Source organism: Rhodotorula paludigena, assembly GCF_050403205.1.
Source record: "Rhodotorula paludigena JCM10292 DNA, Rt_paludigena_JCM10292v1_ctg19, whole genome shotgun sequence".
Lineage (NCBI taxonomy): Eukaryota > Fungi > Basidiomycota > Microbotryomycetes > Sporidiobolales > Sporidiobolaceae > Rhodotorula > Rhodotorula paludigena.
This window is the reverse complement of record NW_027481439.1, coordinates 259,414-274,574: the sequence shown is the minus strand read 5'-3', so window position 1 is coordinate 274,574 and position 15,161 is coordinate 259,414. Positions and strand designations below refer to the sequence as shown.

Genomic DNA, 15,161 nt, shown 5'->3' with positions numbered 1-15,161 from the left:
CGCTGAAGCGGGACAGAGTGGGAGGAGGCGAGTGCTCTCGGCTCCGGAAGCTTGCGTGTAGCGGGTCCCGGGTTGCCGTCTAGTGTCGCTCGCTCGCTCGTTCGGGTGCTCGTACGACTCTCGAGAGAGCAGTAAGCGTGTCAGCCAGCCGCTGAGCAAGCCCCTGCCCCGCCCTCGCCCCCGTCGAACGATCCTCGCGCGCTCGATGCTCTTGTCTGCGTGCGCGTCCGCGTCGCTTCGCCGCTCGTCTCCGCCCCCCGCTCTCGCCGTCGCCGCTCGCCGCCTCGCCGCAATCAGAATGGTGCGCGCACGCACTCACCGCACAGCCTCAGAGACGCGTCCATCTGACCCCTGCCCGTGCCCGCGTCCCCCCGCGTCGTCCGCTCGCTCCCCCCTTCGCTCGAACCACCCTGGTCGCGCTGCCCAGTCGTCGTCTGCTGCTCCTGCCGGCCTCCGCGAGGTCTTCATCGTCGGTGCAGTGCGTCCACCGCCTCGCCTGCACGCGACCCGCCCTCGCACGAGCTGACTCGTGGTGCTTCCCTCCCACCTCGTCCCCGTCCCAACCCCGCGCTTTGTCCCCCCTCGTCGCCTCTCCTTTGCCCCGGTGCGAGCAGTCCCGCACGCCCGTCGGCTCCTTCCAGGGCGCCCTCAAGGCCGCCTCGGCCGTCGACCTCGGCGTCGCCGCCGTCAAGGGCGTCCTCGCCCAGTCCAAGGTCGACCCGGCCCAGGTCGAGGACCTCTACTTTGGCCAGGTCCTCCAGGCCGGCGCGGGGCAGAGCCCGGCACGCCAGGTCGTCATCGGCGCCGGTCTCCCCGAGTCGACCGAGGCGACGACCATCAACAAGGTGCGTTGGCCGTCCCCCTGCTCCGCGCGACGAGGGCATTGGACGCGACTGTCCCTGTTGCGTCGCTCGATGTGACGAACGAACTCACTCCTCTCGATGTCACAGGTCTGCGCCTCCGGCATGAAGGCCGTCATGCTCGCGTCGCAGAACATCCAGACGGGTCAGCGCGACCTCATGGTTGCCGGCGGCATGGAGAGCATGTCGAACGCTCCGTGTGTTCACTCGCTGTCCCTTCGCGGTGTGCCCTCAGCTGACAGTTAGCACATGTGCAGCTTCTACATGCCCCGCACCCCCGCTACCTTTGGCCACGTCTCGGCGCTCGACGCCATCGTCAAGGACGGTCTCACCGACGTCTACGGCGACTACCCGATGGGCAACTGGTGCGCTGCGGCTCACTCGGCTCAATTCGGATATAGTGCTGACATACAGGCGATTCCGTAGCGCGGAGGAGACGGCCAAGAAGCACCAGATCACGCGCGAGGACCAGGACGCCTTCTGCCTCGAGTCGTACCGCAAGGCCGCCGACGCATGGAAGTCCGGCGCGTTCGCGAACGAGATTGCGCCCGTGACGCTCAAGACGCGCGCCGGTGACGTCGTCGTCGCCGAGGACGAGGAGTACAAGAAGATCAAGCCCGAGAAGGTGTCGAGCCTCAAGCCCGTCTTCAAGAAGGACGGCACCGTCACGGCCGCCAACGCGTCCAACCTCAACGACGGCGCGTCGGCGCTCGTCCTCGCGAGCCAGGACAAGGTCAACCAGCTCGGCCTCGCTCCCCTCGCCAAGGTTGTCTGTGCGTTGGATCGCTACTTCGCCTCGAGCCCTCTCGGCACAACTGACAAGCACTCTGCAGCCTTTGCCGACGCTGCCTGCGCACCGATCGACTTCCCCATCGCGCCCGCCAAGGCGGTCCCCGTCGCGCTCCAGCGCGCCGGCATCTCGATGGACCAGGTCGCCAAGTTCGAGGTCAACGAGGCCTTCTCGGCCGTCGCGCTCGCCAACCAAAAGATCCTCAACATCCCGACCGAGAAGCTCAACGTCTCGGGCGGCGCCGTCGCGCTCGGCCACGCGCTTGGGTCGAGCGGGAGCAGGATCATCGTCACGCTCGTGCACCTTCTCAAGCCGGGCGAGTACGGTGTTGCCGGCGTCTGCAACGTGCGTCGAGCTTCTATTCGAGTATGCTTTGTCCGATGCTGTACTGACCTCTCGTTGGCGACGCAGGGCGGCGGCGGTGCCTCGGCCATCGTCATCCAGCGTCTCTAAGCGCCTCTCGCTCTCTCTCTCCCCCCTGTCTCCCTCTCCATCCGTCTGTTGCAGCCCTCGGCGCACGCATCCTCGCCCGTAGACGCTCCCTCGCTCCGGATTCCTCTCGCGTATTCCCCTCCACCCGCTTCGTCGTCCCTCTCCCGCCGACGCCGCGCTCGTCCATATCTCGCAACACCTCGCATTTCTCGGTCTCTTGTCATGGCTGCGGTTGCAGGACCTGGCTCGCCTTGCTGGAGAGAAGATGCAGTCAGCCAGCAGGATTGAACTAGGTGTCAACTGCACCGGGGGCGGACCAAGGCATGGTCCCTGTGCTACGACTCGCCACGCTTTGTCTCGACCACTTGCACCGCATCTCGTGCATGCATGGTGGGAAGAGAGGGATTCAGGACCCGCGCCGCAAGCGAACGCAGGCGAGAGAGGCAAAAAGGAAACTCTTCGTCCGGGAATTGAACCCGGGTCTCTGCCGAGTTGAGTCGCATGCGACTTGACAAGGCAATATACTAGCCACTATACTAACGAAGACTTGCTTGAAGACAGAGAGCCAACTTGCACATTCATAACACTTGACTGCCAAGGTAAAGGCTGAAAGCTTGTGAGTGCCTTCTGCAGCGCAGTTAAGCCTGCAAGCTGCGAGTTTTCTGTCTGTAGCTATGCTCCGAGCCCGCAAGAGGTGCAGGTCCGCAAGGTTCGACTCGCGGGCGCTCTCCATTCTCGCCTCTCCTTCCCAGACCCATGCTCTTCACGTGTGCAGCTCGGTTCTTCGGAGTGCGAGCAAGTCTCAAAGCAGCAGTTTAAGGTAGGAGAGTGTTCTCGCCGTGCAGGACTCGGCCGCGACCGGCGCTGCCCAGGTCCGCCTGCTGGCCTTCTCAAGTCAGCTTTAGCAACCGGGTTAATCCTCAGCGTTCTTATCAGGCTCTTTCACGGGTGGAGGGCACGCGCTTGCGCTCTGTGCAGCTTTCAGGGGCTTGCTACATGCGCGCAAGGACGCCACCTGCTCCTCAGAGAGACGGAAGTGCATTTTCAAGCTCTCCAAAGGCCCTCAAGCTCGCGGTGCAGCTTACGCGAGTAGCCATACAGGACAGTACAGCTCTCTCGGGAGCTTCAGTCGATGACTGATGCCCCTTCACCGCCTCCCAAACTGCTGCACGGCTGCTTGCACCTGCACAACGCACCCACGTCGACTGCCTGTCCAGGATCCAGCCATTGCTCCCGGCACAGATGCAGTGGATGCCTCAGTGCCTGCGCGCCGCGCATGGCAGTAAAGCGGTGCGTGCCTTGCATCAAGGGGCAGGTGATTCGACCTCGAGCACGCACTGCGCCGGTATGTGCTACATCTTATTCTGCGGCATCCAACTCGGCTGGACAAGAGCGCATGCTGACGCCAAGATCAGCACGAGTGGTACGTAGGGCTGGCGCGAGCGCTGTCTGAACGGGAGTCACTGGAGGTTCTGCTGCTCTGCTCAGCCCAGTCGCCGGAATCCGAACATGCAGCGTGTCAGCAAGTACACATCCTGCGGCTTCCGTTCTCCCGTCTCTCTTGGCAGCGATGCCCTGCAACCTTGCGGCACAGGTTCGGCCTCTGGGTTGTCATTTCGTGACTGACGGTGACTGGCATTAAGCGCGCCTGCTGAACTCACATATTTTTGCGCCGTGGCCCATGTTTTCGAGTACGAGGAAAGGGTGAACATTACCTCGATCGGCTCAAGGCTGCTTGCTCTATATATTTGCAGGTTGGCTCCTCGCCTTCAAGCAAGTCTTCGTTAGTATAGTGGCTAGTATATTGCCTTGTCAGGTCGCATGCGACTCAACTCGGCAGAGACCCGGGTTCAATTCCCGGACGAAGAGTTTCTTTTTGCCGGTCTCCTTTTTTTGCACGATCCACGTAACAGACGGTCAGCCCCTGCTGCTGCCCGACCGCCGCCACTCTACGACTGCAGCCCACGGCAAGTGCAAATCACGCGGCGTCGCCTTGCAAGAACTGGCCCTACGGCTTGACATCCGTCGAGCGGTACACTACCCCCTCACGCTTCTCCGCCACCTTCTTGACCCTGCGGCGCTGCGAGGCGGCCCACTCGCCTCCACGGCCGCTGAGTTCGATCCTGCGAGCGCAGCAACCAGCGCTCAGCCGAAGATGCGCGGAGAAGGGAGGGACACGGCGTACCTGCACAAGCCCGGCCACGCGCCCTCCTGCATCGCCGCCAGCAGCCCCTCCGTAACAGGCTCGCGCGCTTCGTCGCCCGGAACCGACAGCGCGAGGTGGCGAAGCGGGAGCTCACGGAGCGAGTCGATGAGCGAGGCATCGTACCGCCGGCCGTACATTTCGAGGTGCTCGACATGCCGGAGGTGGTCGACGAGCTCGTCGAAGAAGGGCACGGGATTGCCCATGCCGGGGATGTTGACGAAACCGGGAAGATTGTTGATCGGGCCGGGAGGATTGTTGTTCGCACCGCCAGCGCCGCCAGCGGGTCCTCCCGCCGCGTTGTTCCCGCCTAGTCCACCGCCACCCGCCGCGCCGCCGCCACCGCCGCCACCGCCGCCACCACCGCCGCCACCGGGAAGCCATGTCGCGGGGTTAAAGAGGTTGAAAGGCGGGAACTGCGGCGGGGCCGCTCCTCCTGCCCCTCCCGGTCCTCCCGCTCCACCCGCCCCTCCCGCTCTTCCCGCTCCTCCTGCGCCTCCTTGCACCCCACCTCCGCCGGGAGCGCCAGCCTGAAGGTGCCTGCGATGGGCGGCGAATTGAGGTTGCGCACCGCCGGCAGGCGCAGGAGGTGCGGCCGCGCCCGCGGCACCTGCTCCTCCTGCTCCTGCTCCTCCTCCCCCGCCGCCCATGCCGGCAAGCGCAAAGGTGATCATGACGCCGTTTCCTGCACCGGGGCCGCCAGGAGGACCGAAGAGCCCGGCAGGCGCGAGGCGGACACGACCAGCGTCGGGGTTGTCCGCTGCCGGGGTCGAGATGGCAAACTCGCGCAGGTCCGGCCCGATGAAGCTGATTGTCGTGAGGAGGTCGGCGAGCTCGTGGACGATGGCGTCGTCCGACGGCGGCGCGAGTGCGAAGAAGTCTTCGGGGTCGAACGTGAAGGCGAGCGCGGTGACGCGCACGGTCTGCTCTTCGGCGAGGGCGTCAAGGAGCGTGCTGACGTCTGCAGCCGTGAGCTTAGTGCTGGGAAGCCAGAGGCGACGCAGAGTCGGCGAGACGTGGCGGAGGACGAGATCCGCCGGCCGCGTATGCTCGACGTCGCCGAGCACGTCGAGGCTCTCAAGCGTCGGGAGCGCGGTCGCAAGCTCGATGACGTCGGTGAATGCGCAGGGCGCGTTGTAGACGAGCGTACGGAGGTGGCGAAGGGACGTCGTGATCGTCGTGGAAAGGTTAACGCCGCCCATGAGCGAGAGGAAGCTGGCGCTGCGCGAGCGAAGTGTGCTTTGCGAGCTGACGAACGTGCTCGCGCGTTCCGACGCGAGGACGAGAGAATGGAGATTCGGCGCCGCCTCGACGAGGTCGGGCAGCGCAAAGCCAGCGTCCTCGGCATCGCGCAAGTTGTGGTCCCAGTCGTACGAGCTGATCGTCATGCTACGCAGCTGAGCGCCGCGCTCTGGTTTCGAGTGCAAGAGCTCCGCGCGAGAAGGGACCGTCTTGATGTCGTTGATGACGAGCTCGCTGCGGTAGAGAGCGCCGCAGACCTCGTGCAGACCTGGCGACAACGGAGCCAGCTGTCGCATCAACTGCCACCAGCCGTGCAAACCGCGGCGCCCGATGAAGTACGGCCCGATGTCCTCGTCCTGAATGTACAGCTCGCGAAGTTCGAGGAAGATGAGGCGGAGAACGTCGTAGGGGAGCGAGGCGAAGAGCGAGGCCGGAGGTGGTTTCGACCCGAGCGCGTGGTGGCTGGATTGAGGCGCCTCCAGTAGTGTACACACATTGTGCGAGAGCTGGATGATGAGCGCCAGGATGTCTGCCTTTGTCGCGGGTGTCGCAAGAACTAAAGGACGAGGTCAACGTGGAACCAGCCTGACGAAGGAAGGCACGCACATCCGCCGAGCTTCTGCTGCATCGTATGGAGCAGGCTGCGCGCCTCTGCCGGGCTCAGGACGACGTTGCTGCCGCCGTCGCCGTCCGCTTCGGCCCGCTCGAGTCGCTTGCTCAACTCGCCCATCCACCCGCCAGACGCCGCGTCGAGCAGCTCCTGCGACAGCTCTGGGTACAGGATCGAGTCCTGCACGTTGATCGGCCCCGAGCCTCCGCAATCCGAGACGAGCGGGTCGTGCGGTGCCGAGTCGCGGAGCGCAGGCGGAGGGCGACCAGAGCCGTCCAAGGGCTCAAAGTCGGCCGGAGCAGCGCGCTTGTGGCTATCTGAAGCCATCTGAGCGGCACACGGGCAGTCCAGCCGAAAGCGAGGGAGGTGCACGAGGACAAGGAGAGGGCGGCACAGCCACAGTCCGTCATCCCGAAATGTCGCATGCAGCACAGATTCTCTCATGTAGCAAGCCGTGTGTAGCGTTGTGCACGTCACCATCAAACTGTACGAGCGATCTACCACGCCCACGCCGGGAAGTGCTCCCCAGTCTGCATCTGCGTCCAAATCGCGTCGACCGTCAGACTCGCGTCCTCGCCAACGCTGCTCAGACCGCCGCCGCCGGACGGCATCGTGACAGGTATCGAGTCGGCCTGCCCAGTCAGCGCGGGCGAGTTGAACGCCGTGGGCAACGTCGACAGGAGATCCTCGTACGTTGTTGGCAGCGCCGCGTCGATTTGAAGCGGCTCGTGCAGCTGCAGCGCCTGCGAGACGCCCAGCTGCGGCGCCTGCGAGACGCCCAGCTGCGGCGCCATGTCGGTGAGGAACTGCGTGGGCTCGAGCGACAACGCTTGCTGCTGCTGCTGCTGCTTCGACAGCGCGTGCTGCTGCGCTCGGTGCTCGAGCTGGACGATGAGCTCGTCGTTGGCCGGGCTCGCATAGACGTAGCCGACGAGCTTTAGGCCGTTGGCGAGTCTGTCACGCGATCGGCTTAAGCTAAGTGCGCGAGTGATAGCAGAGGGACAAGGAAACGCACTGCTCCGCCGCGAACGCCGTCTTGTCGTTGAGCGGCACCGTTCCCGCGCTGATCCCGTCAAGCAAGAAATGTGCATACTCTGGGAGCAAGCTCCTCCGCAGGTGCGTCCAGCAGATGAGCGATTGCCCGCGGCGGAGCAAGTCGGCGAGCAGCTCGACGCCGACGAGCGCGAGCGAGCGCGCCTGCTTGAGGTGCGTCTCGAGCCGCTCGGCCGCGTGGCGCACGTGCGTATCGTCGCTGTCGAGTGACGCCGCGCGGTCGTGGTAGTTGGCCTGCGACCGCCGCTGCAGCTCATTGTAAAGCGGCATGACAAGCATCGTCCAGGTCAAGACGCCGAACCCGCGGATGGACCGCAATGCGGCGCCACGGGTGAAGCGGACGTTGCGGACGAGATTCCGATCAAAGTGGTACGGCGGGAGCTCCTCGCGCGTGTGGTCGACGAGGACCGTGTACGATTGCGCGATGCTCCGCAGGTGCTCTAGCTTCGCAAAGTGCCGAAGCAGGGCTTGCTCGTCAAGCGGCGCTCGTCGTGCGTGTGCTGTGGGAGGAAGATCAGCATTCGTATGCGAGTCATGCCGCTGGAGTCTACGCACGGCCCAGTATGTCTTCGGTGAGCTCGCGAGTCGCCTGCAGCGAGAGCAGCGCGAACGGCTTGAGGTCGGGCCACAGGTCCTTGTCGTACTTCTGCTTGAGCGTATCCTTCAACGCTCGGTCGTACGCCTCGATGTCGGGCGGGTCGCTCAAAACGAAGAGTTTGACGTCCATCTGTGTTCTGCTCATCGTGGCGGTCAGCCGACGCTGCGTCGGGATGTGCGAGCGGAACGTACAGGGGTGCAGAGCCAGCATGCCCAACCATGAGGGAATCGGCGAGCTGGGAAGAACCTGTCAGCTGCCGCGTATGTTGCGAGGACAGACAAGACACGAACCAAGAAGGAGGACCAGAGGGTCGTATCGAGAATCTCTGATTTCTCCGGCCACAGCTCGGGCAAGCTGCGAATGTGAGACAAATATGCCGCAAGCCACGGGCGTGACATGGACTGATGGTCGCCTGCCCTCGCAGAGAGCCTGTCAGTCTGGGTGACGCGCACGAGACCGAGCTACTTTGAACGTACCGTCTGCCTCGAGCGAGTTGATCATTAGGCAAGTCGAGGCATTTTCACGCGTCGGCAATGTCAGGGCGTCTGCCTCCTTGGCGAGCCGGATCGCCTGTTCCCGCATTGCATGGCACGCCGGCGCCCTCCTGCGCCCAAACGCGCGCAAGTCCGGCCCGGCCTGGTTCAGGTCCTTGAAGGCAGAGAATGGGATGCCGAGCTCGCCGACGACGAGCGGCGAATAGGCGACGGTCATGGATACGGCGCATGCGGCGTAGGCGAACGCGCGCTGAGGGAGCGGGAGGAGATCGACGTCCCAGCCGAGCGCTTCGAGCGTCTTGCCGATGGTCAAGGTGCGTACGACGGGGTGATCAAAGAGGTGCGTTTGCTCAAAGGCTGCCAGGGGTAAGCGGTGAGCAATTGGGCGATCAAAGAGCGGGACTGGGCACAAACAGGTGAAGAGGTGCTCGGCCAGCACGGGTGTCAGCCGGATACCAGGCTGCGGAATGATCACGACGTCCGTGACGGCAGGCACGATCTGATGTTGCGAAGTTGACGCAACAGGACCAGCCGGAGGGGGAATCGGTAAGAGGAAGGTGCCGTGACCTGCGCTTGGCGTTGCCGGGGTCGACAGAGAAGCTGGATTGTCGCTCTCGCGTCGATGCGTTGTACCGAGCGGCGCCGGAGTCTCGCTCGATGCCATCGCTGCGGGACGACGAGGTTTGCGGCGGACAACCGGAGTGGTGGTGCACCTGCGAGCGAGCAGCGGGTGAGCACCGTCTCCTTTCGGACTTACGCCTGGTAGCATACGACGCACTCGACGCCCTTTTCGAGGCAGCGCGGGCAACCGGTCGGGCTCGGGTGGCAGAGGACGCGCTTGGCCTGGTCGAGACAGCGGGAGGGACGGCAAATCAGCGGTGACGGGGACGTTGAGGCGAATGGGGTCCGGCAGCGCACCTTGCAGCGGTCGCATGCAGGCGGCTTTTTGCGTTTCTCCTTGTCCATCAGAGCAGACGAGCAGCGAGCAGACGAGACGACGAGATGGCGAAAGCGGGACACGGCAACGGAAACGATCCCAGAGCACGTGTAGCACTGGGAGCAGCGAGGCCCAGGAGACCGAGGCTTGCTCGTTCCTGAAGGCTGGCCCGGAGCTGCTCTCGAGCGACAAAGCGAGAAATGTTGCGATGAGGACGACGCAAACCCGCGGAGACGGGCGGTGGGCTCGCTCGTCCCGCTCGCACGGAGACCGCCAGAGGGCTCGCTGAACTGCCCAGAGCGCTGCTTGTGGGTCCCTACACCCACACTCAAACTCGCACGCGCTCTCGTCGTCTCGTCGCTTGTCCTCGCCGGCTTCATCTCTTCGGCTCTCTCGCGCTCGCTCACGCGCCATGGCGTCGTCCAACTGGCCACCAGAGCTCAAGTGAGTCGCAGGCAGACACGCCGAGGCATCCGCACCAACCCGCCGACCCGTTCTCACTTCTGCCCACCTCCAGGCTCTTCGTCAACGAGACGTTCGCAAAGTGCACAGACGCAAACCGCCCCGCCGTAGAGAAGGAGCTCAAGGCTGCCATCTATCAGGCTTTCGAGCGCAAGGAGCTCTGGTCCACCGACTGGAAGAACTTCAAGCTCGAGACGTGCGCTTCCTCCGTCCGCATCACCCGCCTCATCGAGTGTCGACGCTGACTGCGACTGCACACACAGGCTCAATCCTCCCAAAAAGCGCAAGTGCGTGCTCTCGGAGCTCCTACGTCTCTCGTGGCAGCTTGCTGACGGTCACGACCCGCAGAGCCTGGGCACCAACCACTCCCGCAGCTAACGGTCTCTCGCCTCACCTCGCTGACGAAGCCGACCGTCGCGAAAAGCGCGCCAAGCGCTTCACGCAGCAGGCCGGCGCGGTCGGCACCGGATCAGGCTCGCTTGCGGCGAGGTTGGGCGCGGGAGGGAGGCTCGTGCAGGGAGGAGTGCACTCGTACGGCAACACGTGGAGCGGGACGTCGACGCCTGAGCCGGAGGCGGCGCACGACCCGGTGCGTGCATCTTCCTGGGTGCTCCGTGTCGTCGCTGACCCCATTGGCTTGCAGAACGTGATCGACTGGGACCAACACACGATTGTGGGCCGGAGTACCAAGCTGGAGAAGCCGTATCTGCGGCTCACGACAGTGCGCTTGCGACTTTCCTTCATCTGGCGCTGTTCGCTAGCTCACGCATCATCCGCTCGCAGCTTCCCGACCCGAACACGATCCGGCCACTCGAGGTTCTGAAGCAGACGCTCGACCTGCTCAAGCGGAAATGGCGAGAAGAGAACAACTATAACTACATTTGCGATCAGTTCAAGTCGATGCGGCAAGATCTGATCGTGCGCCGTCCGCCGTTCTTAAGCTTCGCCGACCGTACGCTGACAGTCGATTCTCCTCACAGGTCCAACGGATTACGAATGACTTCACTGTCCAAGTCTACGAAATCCACGCACGGATAGCTCTGGAGAAGGTGCGGGTGGTCCAAAAGCCCTACCTCGAGCACTACCCTGACTATCGCTGCTGTCACAGGGCGACCTTGGCGAGTTCAACCAGTGCCAGTCCAGGTTGCGACAGCTATATCGAATGGGCTTGACTGGACACCCGCTAGAATTCCTCGGCTACCGCATCCTCTACCTCCTCTTCTCCCGGAATCGCGCAGGTGCGTCCGCCCTACTTCTCGCTCAACTCGCTACTAGCCCGACCATCTCGCTGACGCCCCCCTGCGCTCGGCATAGAACTCAACGCAACGCTCGCAGAGCTAACGCCCGAAGAAACGCGCGACGACTCGGTCTCTCACGCGCTCGCCGTCCGCCTCGCCGTGAGCCAGGGAAACTACACCAAGTTTTTCCGTCTCTTTGCACAGGCGCCCAAGATGGGCGCGTACGTCATGGATCATTTTGTTGCGCGAGAGCGGGTCACGGCGCTCGTCACAATGTGCAAGGCGTGCGTTCTTCGCCCAGTCTCCGTTCTCCAGAACCTAGCGCTTACCCGTCCTCCTTCGTGCCAACGACGAACAGGTACTTGCAGATCCCGCTCAATCTCATCCAAACGCAGCTCGCCTTTGACTCGGCACAAGAAGTGCACGACTTTCTCGCCGCCAACCACGCCGCGCTGTACAAGCCCACTGCGGCCGGCGCTCCCGCCGTCCCGCTCGAGGAGCAGCAGCTCGATTGCAAGAAGGCGCTCGCTCCGCTCAGCGAAGTGCTCGAATCGGCGCAGAAGGCCGACCTCAAGGGGCAGATCTAGTGACGAGCAGGTCGGTCCGCTTCCTTCTCCTCTGCTAACCTTCTTCCGTCTTTCCCACGTTCCTGATCCTATCTGTTGTATCTTCCTCTGCAAACCTCGTTCGCATCCTGCTTCGCGCTTCTCTCGCAGAGCCGTGAGCACTGGAGAGCCGTTTGGAAAGACCAGGCGAGAGAAGTTTTGCAAGGCGGGACCAGCCCATACCGGTTGCGGATGACCGGGAAATGAAGGCGATATCTACCAGCCGAACGTCTCGGCGTGTAGCATCTGTCAGCGTCGCACAAGCGTCAGCAATTCAACTCTGCCTCGACCTTCTCAGCTTGCGACATCTCCTCGATTGAGCCCCTCCAATGCACCACGTTGACCCTGTGCTCGCCCCTGAACACCTTTGCCGGGTCGATCGCGTCCGAGCACGCCGCGCCGACCTCGTCCGTGAGCGCCGTCGGCCCGCACGTCGCGACTGCGACGGACCCGGCCCGCGGGGTGCGCGCGATGGTGGCGGCGAGGAGGTCGCGCACGCGTGGGCGGCCGTGGAGAGTCGGGATTGGGAGTGCATTGTGGGTAGACGAGGCAGGAGAGGGACCGAGAGGGGCGCTGGGCGCGAGTATGGAGGGATGCGCGGCGGTCGAAGAAGGGTCGAAGGCGGCGACAGTGGGTGCGGAAGGCGTTGCAGGCGCAAGCGCGGGTGAGTCGGCGAGATGAAACGAGGGGAGCGAGTCTGACCGCTGGGGTCTGACAACAGTGGGAAGGAGGATCTCCTGCGGCGAATCGAGGCGATAGTTGACGACGGGCAGTCCGATTCCGCCGCTCAGCTTCTCGCCCTCGCTCCAAGCGTGCGAGTCGTTCGTTGCCGTGTAGTCAAGCGAGACAGTACTGTCGTGTAGCGTGCTGAGCGGAATGCGGGCGGTGCCCGAAGTAACGTACACTTGAAGGTCGAGAAAGCCTGGCGGAGCGTAGTGGAGTGCGTTCGCAAGCTCGCTCTCAATGCTGGAAAGGTCGCCTACGGGAGCAGAAGCTCAGTAAAGCGCGTGAAAGCTGGAGGCGGGCGGGGTGGAATGCACGAACCGGCATTTCTGATTGACCAGACGAACGTCAGGCGGCTCGTCACAAGCGGAGTTGTGCCGCCGAGGTGTAGATTCCGCGCACGGCGGACAAGGTCGTGGAGGAACGGCACAATGTACGTGACTCCCGTACCGCCCGCAATCAGGAGAACTGACTCGTAATGATGCAGCAGCAAGTCATGACCATATGGACCTGCGAGAAGCAGTATATCAGCACGAAGCAGTTGTGGTGTTCCGCACCGGTGGAGCACGTGGAGCGGATACTCCGCGACGACCTGCAATCCGCTTGGAGCCGCTGCACCGTGCGCGGACGGTCGGTGGCATCTCCCGCAGGGAGCACAGGCAGAGCTTCCCTGCATGAAGTCCCTCTGCCGTTAGCAGCCGCAGCCCTGCACTCCTTCTCGACAGACAGTGCTGCAGCCTGCTCCGCTGCAGCGGCGTGGCGCGGACCTCCCGAGATTAAGCTGGTTCGAGACGCTGCGCCCTCGTGCGCATCGGACGAAGCCTGTGACTTGTCAAGATAAGTGATTTTGTCGTTCACCGTGCAGTCAACCGTTGCAGCGCGGAGAGAGCAGAGCAGCGTCGGTCGAAGTTGACTCCGCCGACTTCCCGAGCGTATCCTCTCCTGCCTCCGCTCCACCTGTGCGCTCGGCAGCATGGTCAGCGTATTGCGCCTGCTAGGTCGCGAGCTGGGCCTGCATCACATACGCGATTCGCACTCGCCGCGTGATGTCGCGCTCCTCGTCGTCTCTCGCTTCGTTCGCCTCGCAGGGTGCGCTGCCCCTTCGGGTCCTCTTGCAAACACCGCTCACCGTTGCGGGGACCTACAGATTCGGAGCCGTTGCGCCCGTTCTACTGCTCTTCCTACGGGAATCGGGCTTCTCGGAACGATCCATCGGCGGGTTCCTCAGCGCAACGTTGCTCGGCGACGTCGCTCTCTCGCTGCTCGTGACTTGGAGCGCCGATCTCCTAGGCCGCCGAAGGATGCTGGCTATCGGCTCGGCGCTGATGCTGGCATCCGGCGTCGCCTTCTACTTCTCGGACGAGTACTTCGTACTCCTAGGCGCCGCCATATTTGGCATCATCAGCCCAAGCGGCAACGAGACGGGCCCGTTCTCCGCCCTCGAGCAGGCCATACTGAGTCAGTTGACGGAGCCGGAAGGCCGCGTCTCGCTGCTCATGTGGTACGCCGTAATCGGGTACGCAGGCATGGGCGTCGGCAACCTGGCGACCAGCTTCGTCGTTTCCAGCTTTGACCAAGCGGGCAAGAGCGACCTCGCAGCCTACAGGGTCATCTTCCTCCTTTACGGAGCGATCGCCGCCTTCAAGGTTGCCCTATCTTTCGCTTTGTCAGCCAAATGCGAAGTCGACGCACCGACTCCTCCCAATTCGACGCCGTCCTCTGCGAACGAAGGCGAGCGTCAGCCTCTGATCAACAGTCGACAGCCTCCTGCCGATGCAACTGTACAGATCCCGGCACCTCTGGCGGTTGGGCGACTCATGACCCTGTGCCTCATCTTCTCGCTCGATTCGTTCGCCTCGTCGCTCGGCACAGGCTCCTTCATTGCCTACTTCCTACGGACGACTTTCGCCGCGCCCATCGCGCTCATAGCGCAGGTCATGTCCGTCACCGCCGTCACGACTTGCTTAAGCCAGCTTGCCGCCGGCTCGCTCGCCAAGCGCCTCGGCGTCGTCTACACGATGGTCTGCACGCATGTGCGTGTGCAGCACGCGTTTCTGGGCTGTCTTGGTATAGCTACTGACCAAATCTGCACAGGTCCCCGCGCAAGTCTTCACCATCCTGTTCGGCTTGGCACCGACTCTCCCGCTCGCCTTGACACTCCTGATCGCCCGGTCATGCTTAACTTCAATGGACTCGAGCGTCCGAGGTCCGCCCAGTTTCCGCCTCCTTTACATGCGCGGCACTGATTACGCCGAACTCTGCAGGCGCATTCCTTGCCGCCGTCATCCCGAAAGAGAGCCGGACCCGCTTCCTTGGCAGTATGCTGGCTCTTTCCACCCCTGTGAAAACCTGCTGACGTGTTTCCTTCCGTATCTGCTCAGTCATCAACGTATGCAAGACGCTCGCCTCGACGCCGGGTCCCACGCTCTCGCTGGCGCTCGTCAGTTTGGGCAGCTCACGCATCGTGTTTGTGCTCATGGGCAGCATCAAGATTCTCTGTGCGTTGCTCTCGCTTCTCGCTTCGCAGCGAGCGCAAAGAGCGAGGCGAAGTTGCTTGGCGTGACGAACTAACTTGCTTCCCGTCTCGCAGACAATGTCATTCTCCTCGTTCTCTTCAAGACGGCACCTCTTCAGCACTAGACGCAATACAAGAACAGGCTTCTCGATTTTCGGGCTCTGTGCTCAAGCGATCCATGCGCGTCCTTCTACCGGCCCGTGCAGCCCGGTCCTCGTGGAAGGACAGGAGATCAACCTCACCGCTCCTTTTCGCATCGCTGCGCACCGCCACCGCGGAGTCTGTGGGGTTCAGACCGCGCTAGCAGGATGTCGGCGCTTCGTCACCCGAAACGGACGCGGACTCCGTGGCCGCCTCGGCGAGCCCTGGCAAACACGCTATCCGTGTCCGCCTCGATGT

General features: G+C 63.4%; 6 protein-coding genes across 6 annotated transcripts; 3 read left to right on the top strand and 3 right to left on the bottom strand.

The window, feature by feature from the left end:
- Positions 1-205: 205 nt before the first annotated feature.
- On the top strand, positions 206-2,103 carry JCM10292_004253 (thiolase family protein; the record flags this gene model as incomplete). Its single annotated transcript, XM_076648913.1, has 8 exons — positions 206-301; positions 428-478; positions 615-845; positions 951-1,057; positions 1,118-1,225; positions 1,287-1,633; positions 1,694-1,995; positions 2,062-2,103. 8 exons carry the CDS (start codon positions 206-208, stop codon positions 2,101-2,103), a joined length of 1,284 nt encoding a protein of 427 aa, XP_076505618.1.
- Positions 2,104-4,090: 1,987 nt separating this feature from the next.
- On the bottom strand, positions 4,091-6,464 carry JCM10292_004252 (uncharacterized protein; the record flags this gene model as incomplete). Its single annotated transcript, XM_076648912.1, has 3 exons — positions 4,091-4,205; positions 4,268-6,083; positions 6,134-6,464. The coding sequence occupies 3 exons, from the start codon at positions 6,462-6,464 to the stop codon at positions 4,091-4,093; spliced, it is 2,262 nt and encodes a 753-aa protein (XP_076505617.1).
- Positions 6,465-6,634: 170 nt separating this feature from the next.
- On the bottom strand, positions 6,635-9,248 carry JCM10292_004251 (Zn(II)2Cys6 transcription factor domain-containing protein; the record flags this gene model as incomplete). Its single annotated transcript, XM_076648911.1, has 8 exons — positions 6,635-7,091; positions 7,153-7,690; positions 7,746-7,924; positions 7,980-8,023; positions 8,079-8,200; positions 8,265-8,995; positions 9,061-9,125; positions 9,201-9,248. 8 exons carry the CDS (start codon positions 9,246-9,248, stop codon positions 6,635-6,637), a joined length of 2,184 nt encoding a protein of 727 aa, XP_076505616.1.
- Positions 9,249-9,631: 383 nt separating this feature from the next.
- On the top strand, positions 9,632-11,506 carry THP3 (Thp3p; the record flags this gene model as incomplete). The annotated part of the gene is made up of 10 exons (XM_076648910.1): positions 9,632-9,663; positions 9,737-9,877; positions 9,945-9,968; positions 10,030-10,270; positions 10,325-10,402; positions 10,465-10,599; positions 10,662-10,730; positions 10,790-10,919; positions 10,996-11,203; positions 11,278-11,506. The coding sequence occupies 10 exons, from the start codon at positions 9,632-9,634 to the stop codon at positions 11,504-11,506; spliced, it is 1,287 nt and encodes a 428-aa protein (XP_076505615.1).
- A 234-nt stretch (positions 11,507-11,740) lies between these two features.
- Positions 11,741-12,888, bottom strand: JCM10292_004249 (uncharacterized protein; the record flags this gene model as incomplete). The annotated part of the gene is made up of 4 exons (XM_076648909.1): positions 11,741-11,770; positions 11,860-12,503; positions 12,569-12,757; positions 12,840-12,888. The coding sequence occupies 4 exons, from the start codon at positions 12,886-12,888 to the stop codon at positions 11,741-11,743; spliced, it is 912 nt and encodes a 303-aa protein (XP_076505614.1).
- A 332-nt stretch (positions 12,889-13,220) lies between these two features.
- JCM10292_004248 (uncharacterized protein) lies at positions 13,221-14,887 on the top strand (the record flags this gene model as incomplete). The annotated part of the gene is made up of 6 exons (XM_076648908.1): positions 13,221-13,336; positions 13,395-14,280; positions 14,342-14,453; positions 14,512-14,565; positions 14,629-14,745; positions 14,838-14,887. The coding sequence occupies 6 exons, from the start codon at positions 13,221-13,223 to the stop codon at positions 14,885-14,887; spliced, it is 1,335 nt and encodes a 444-aa protein (XP_076505613.1).
- Between the last annotated feature and the right edge of the window lie 274 nt (positions 14,888-15,161).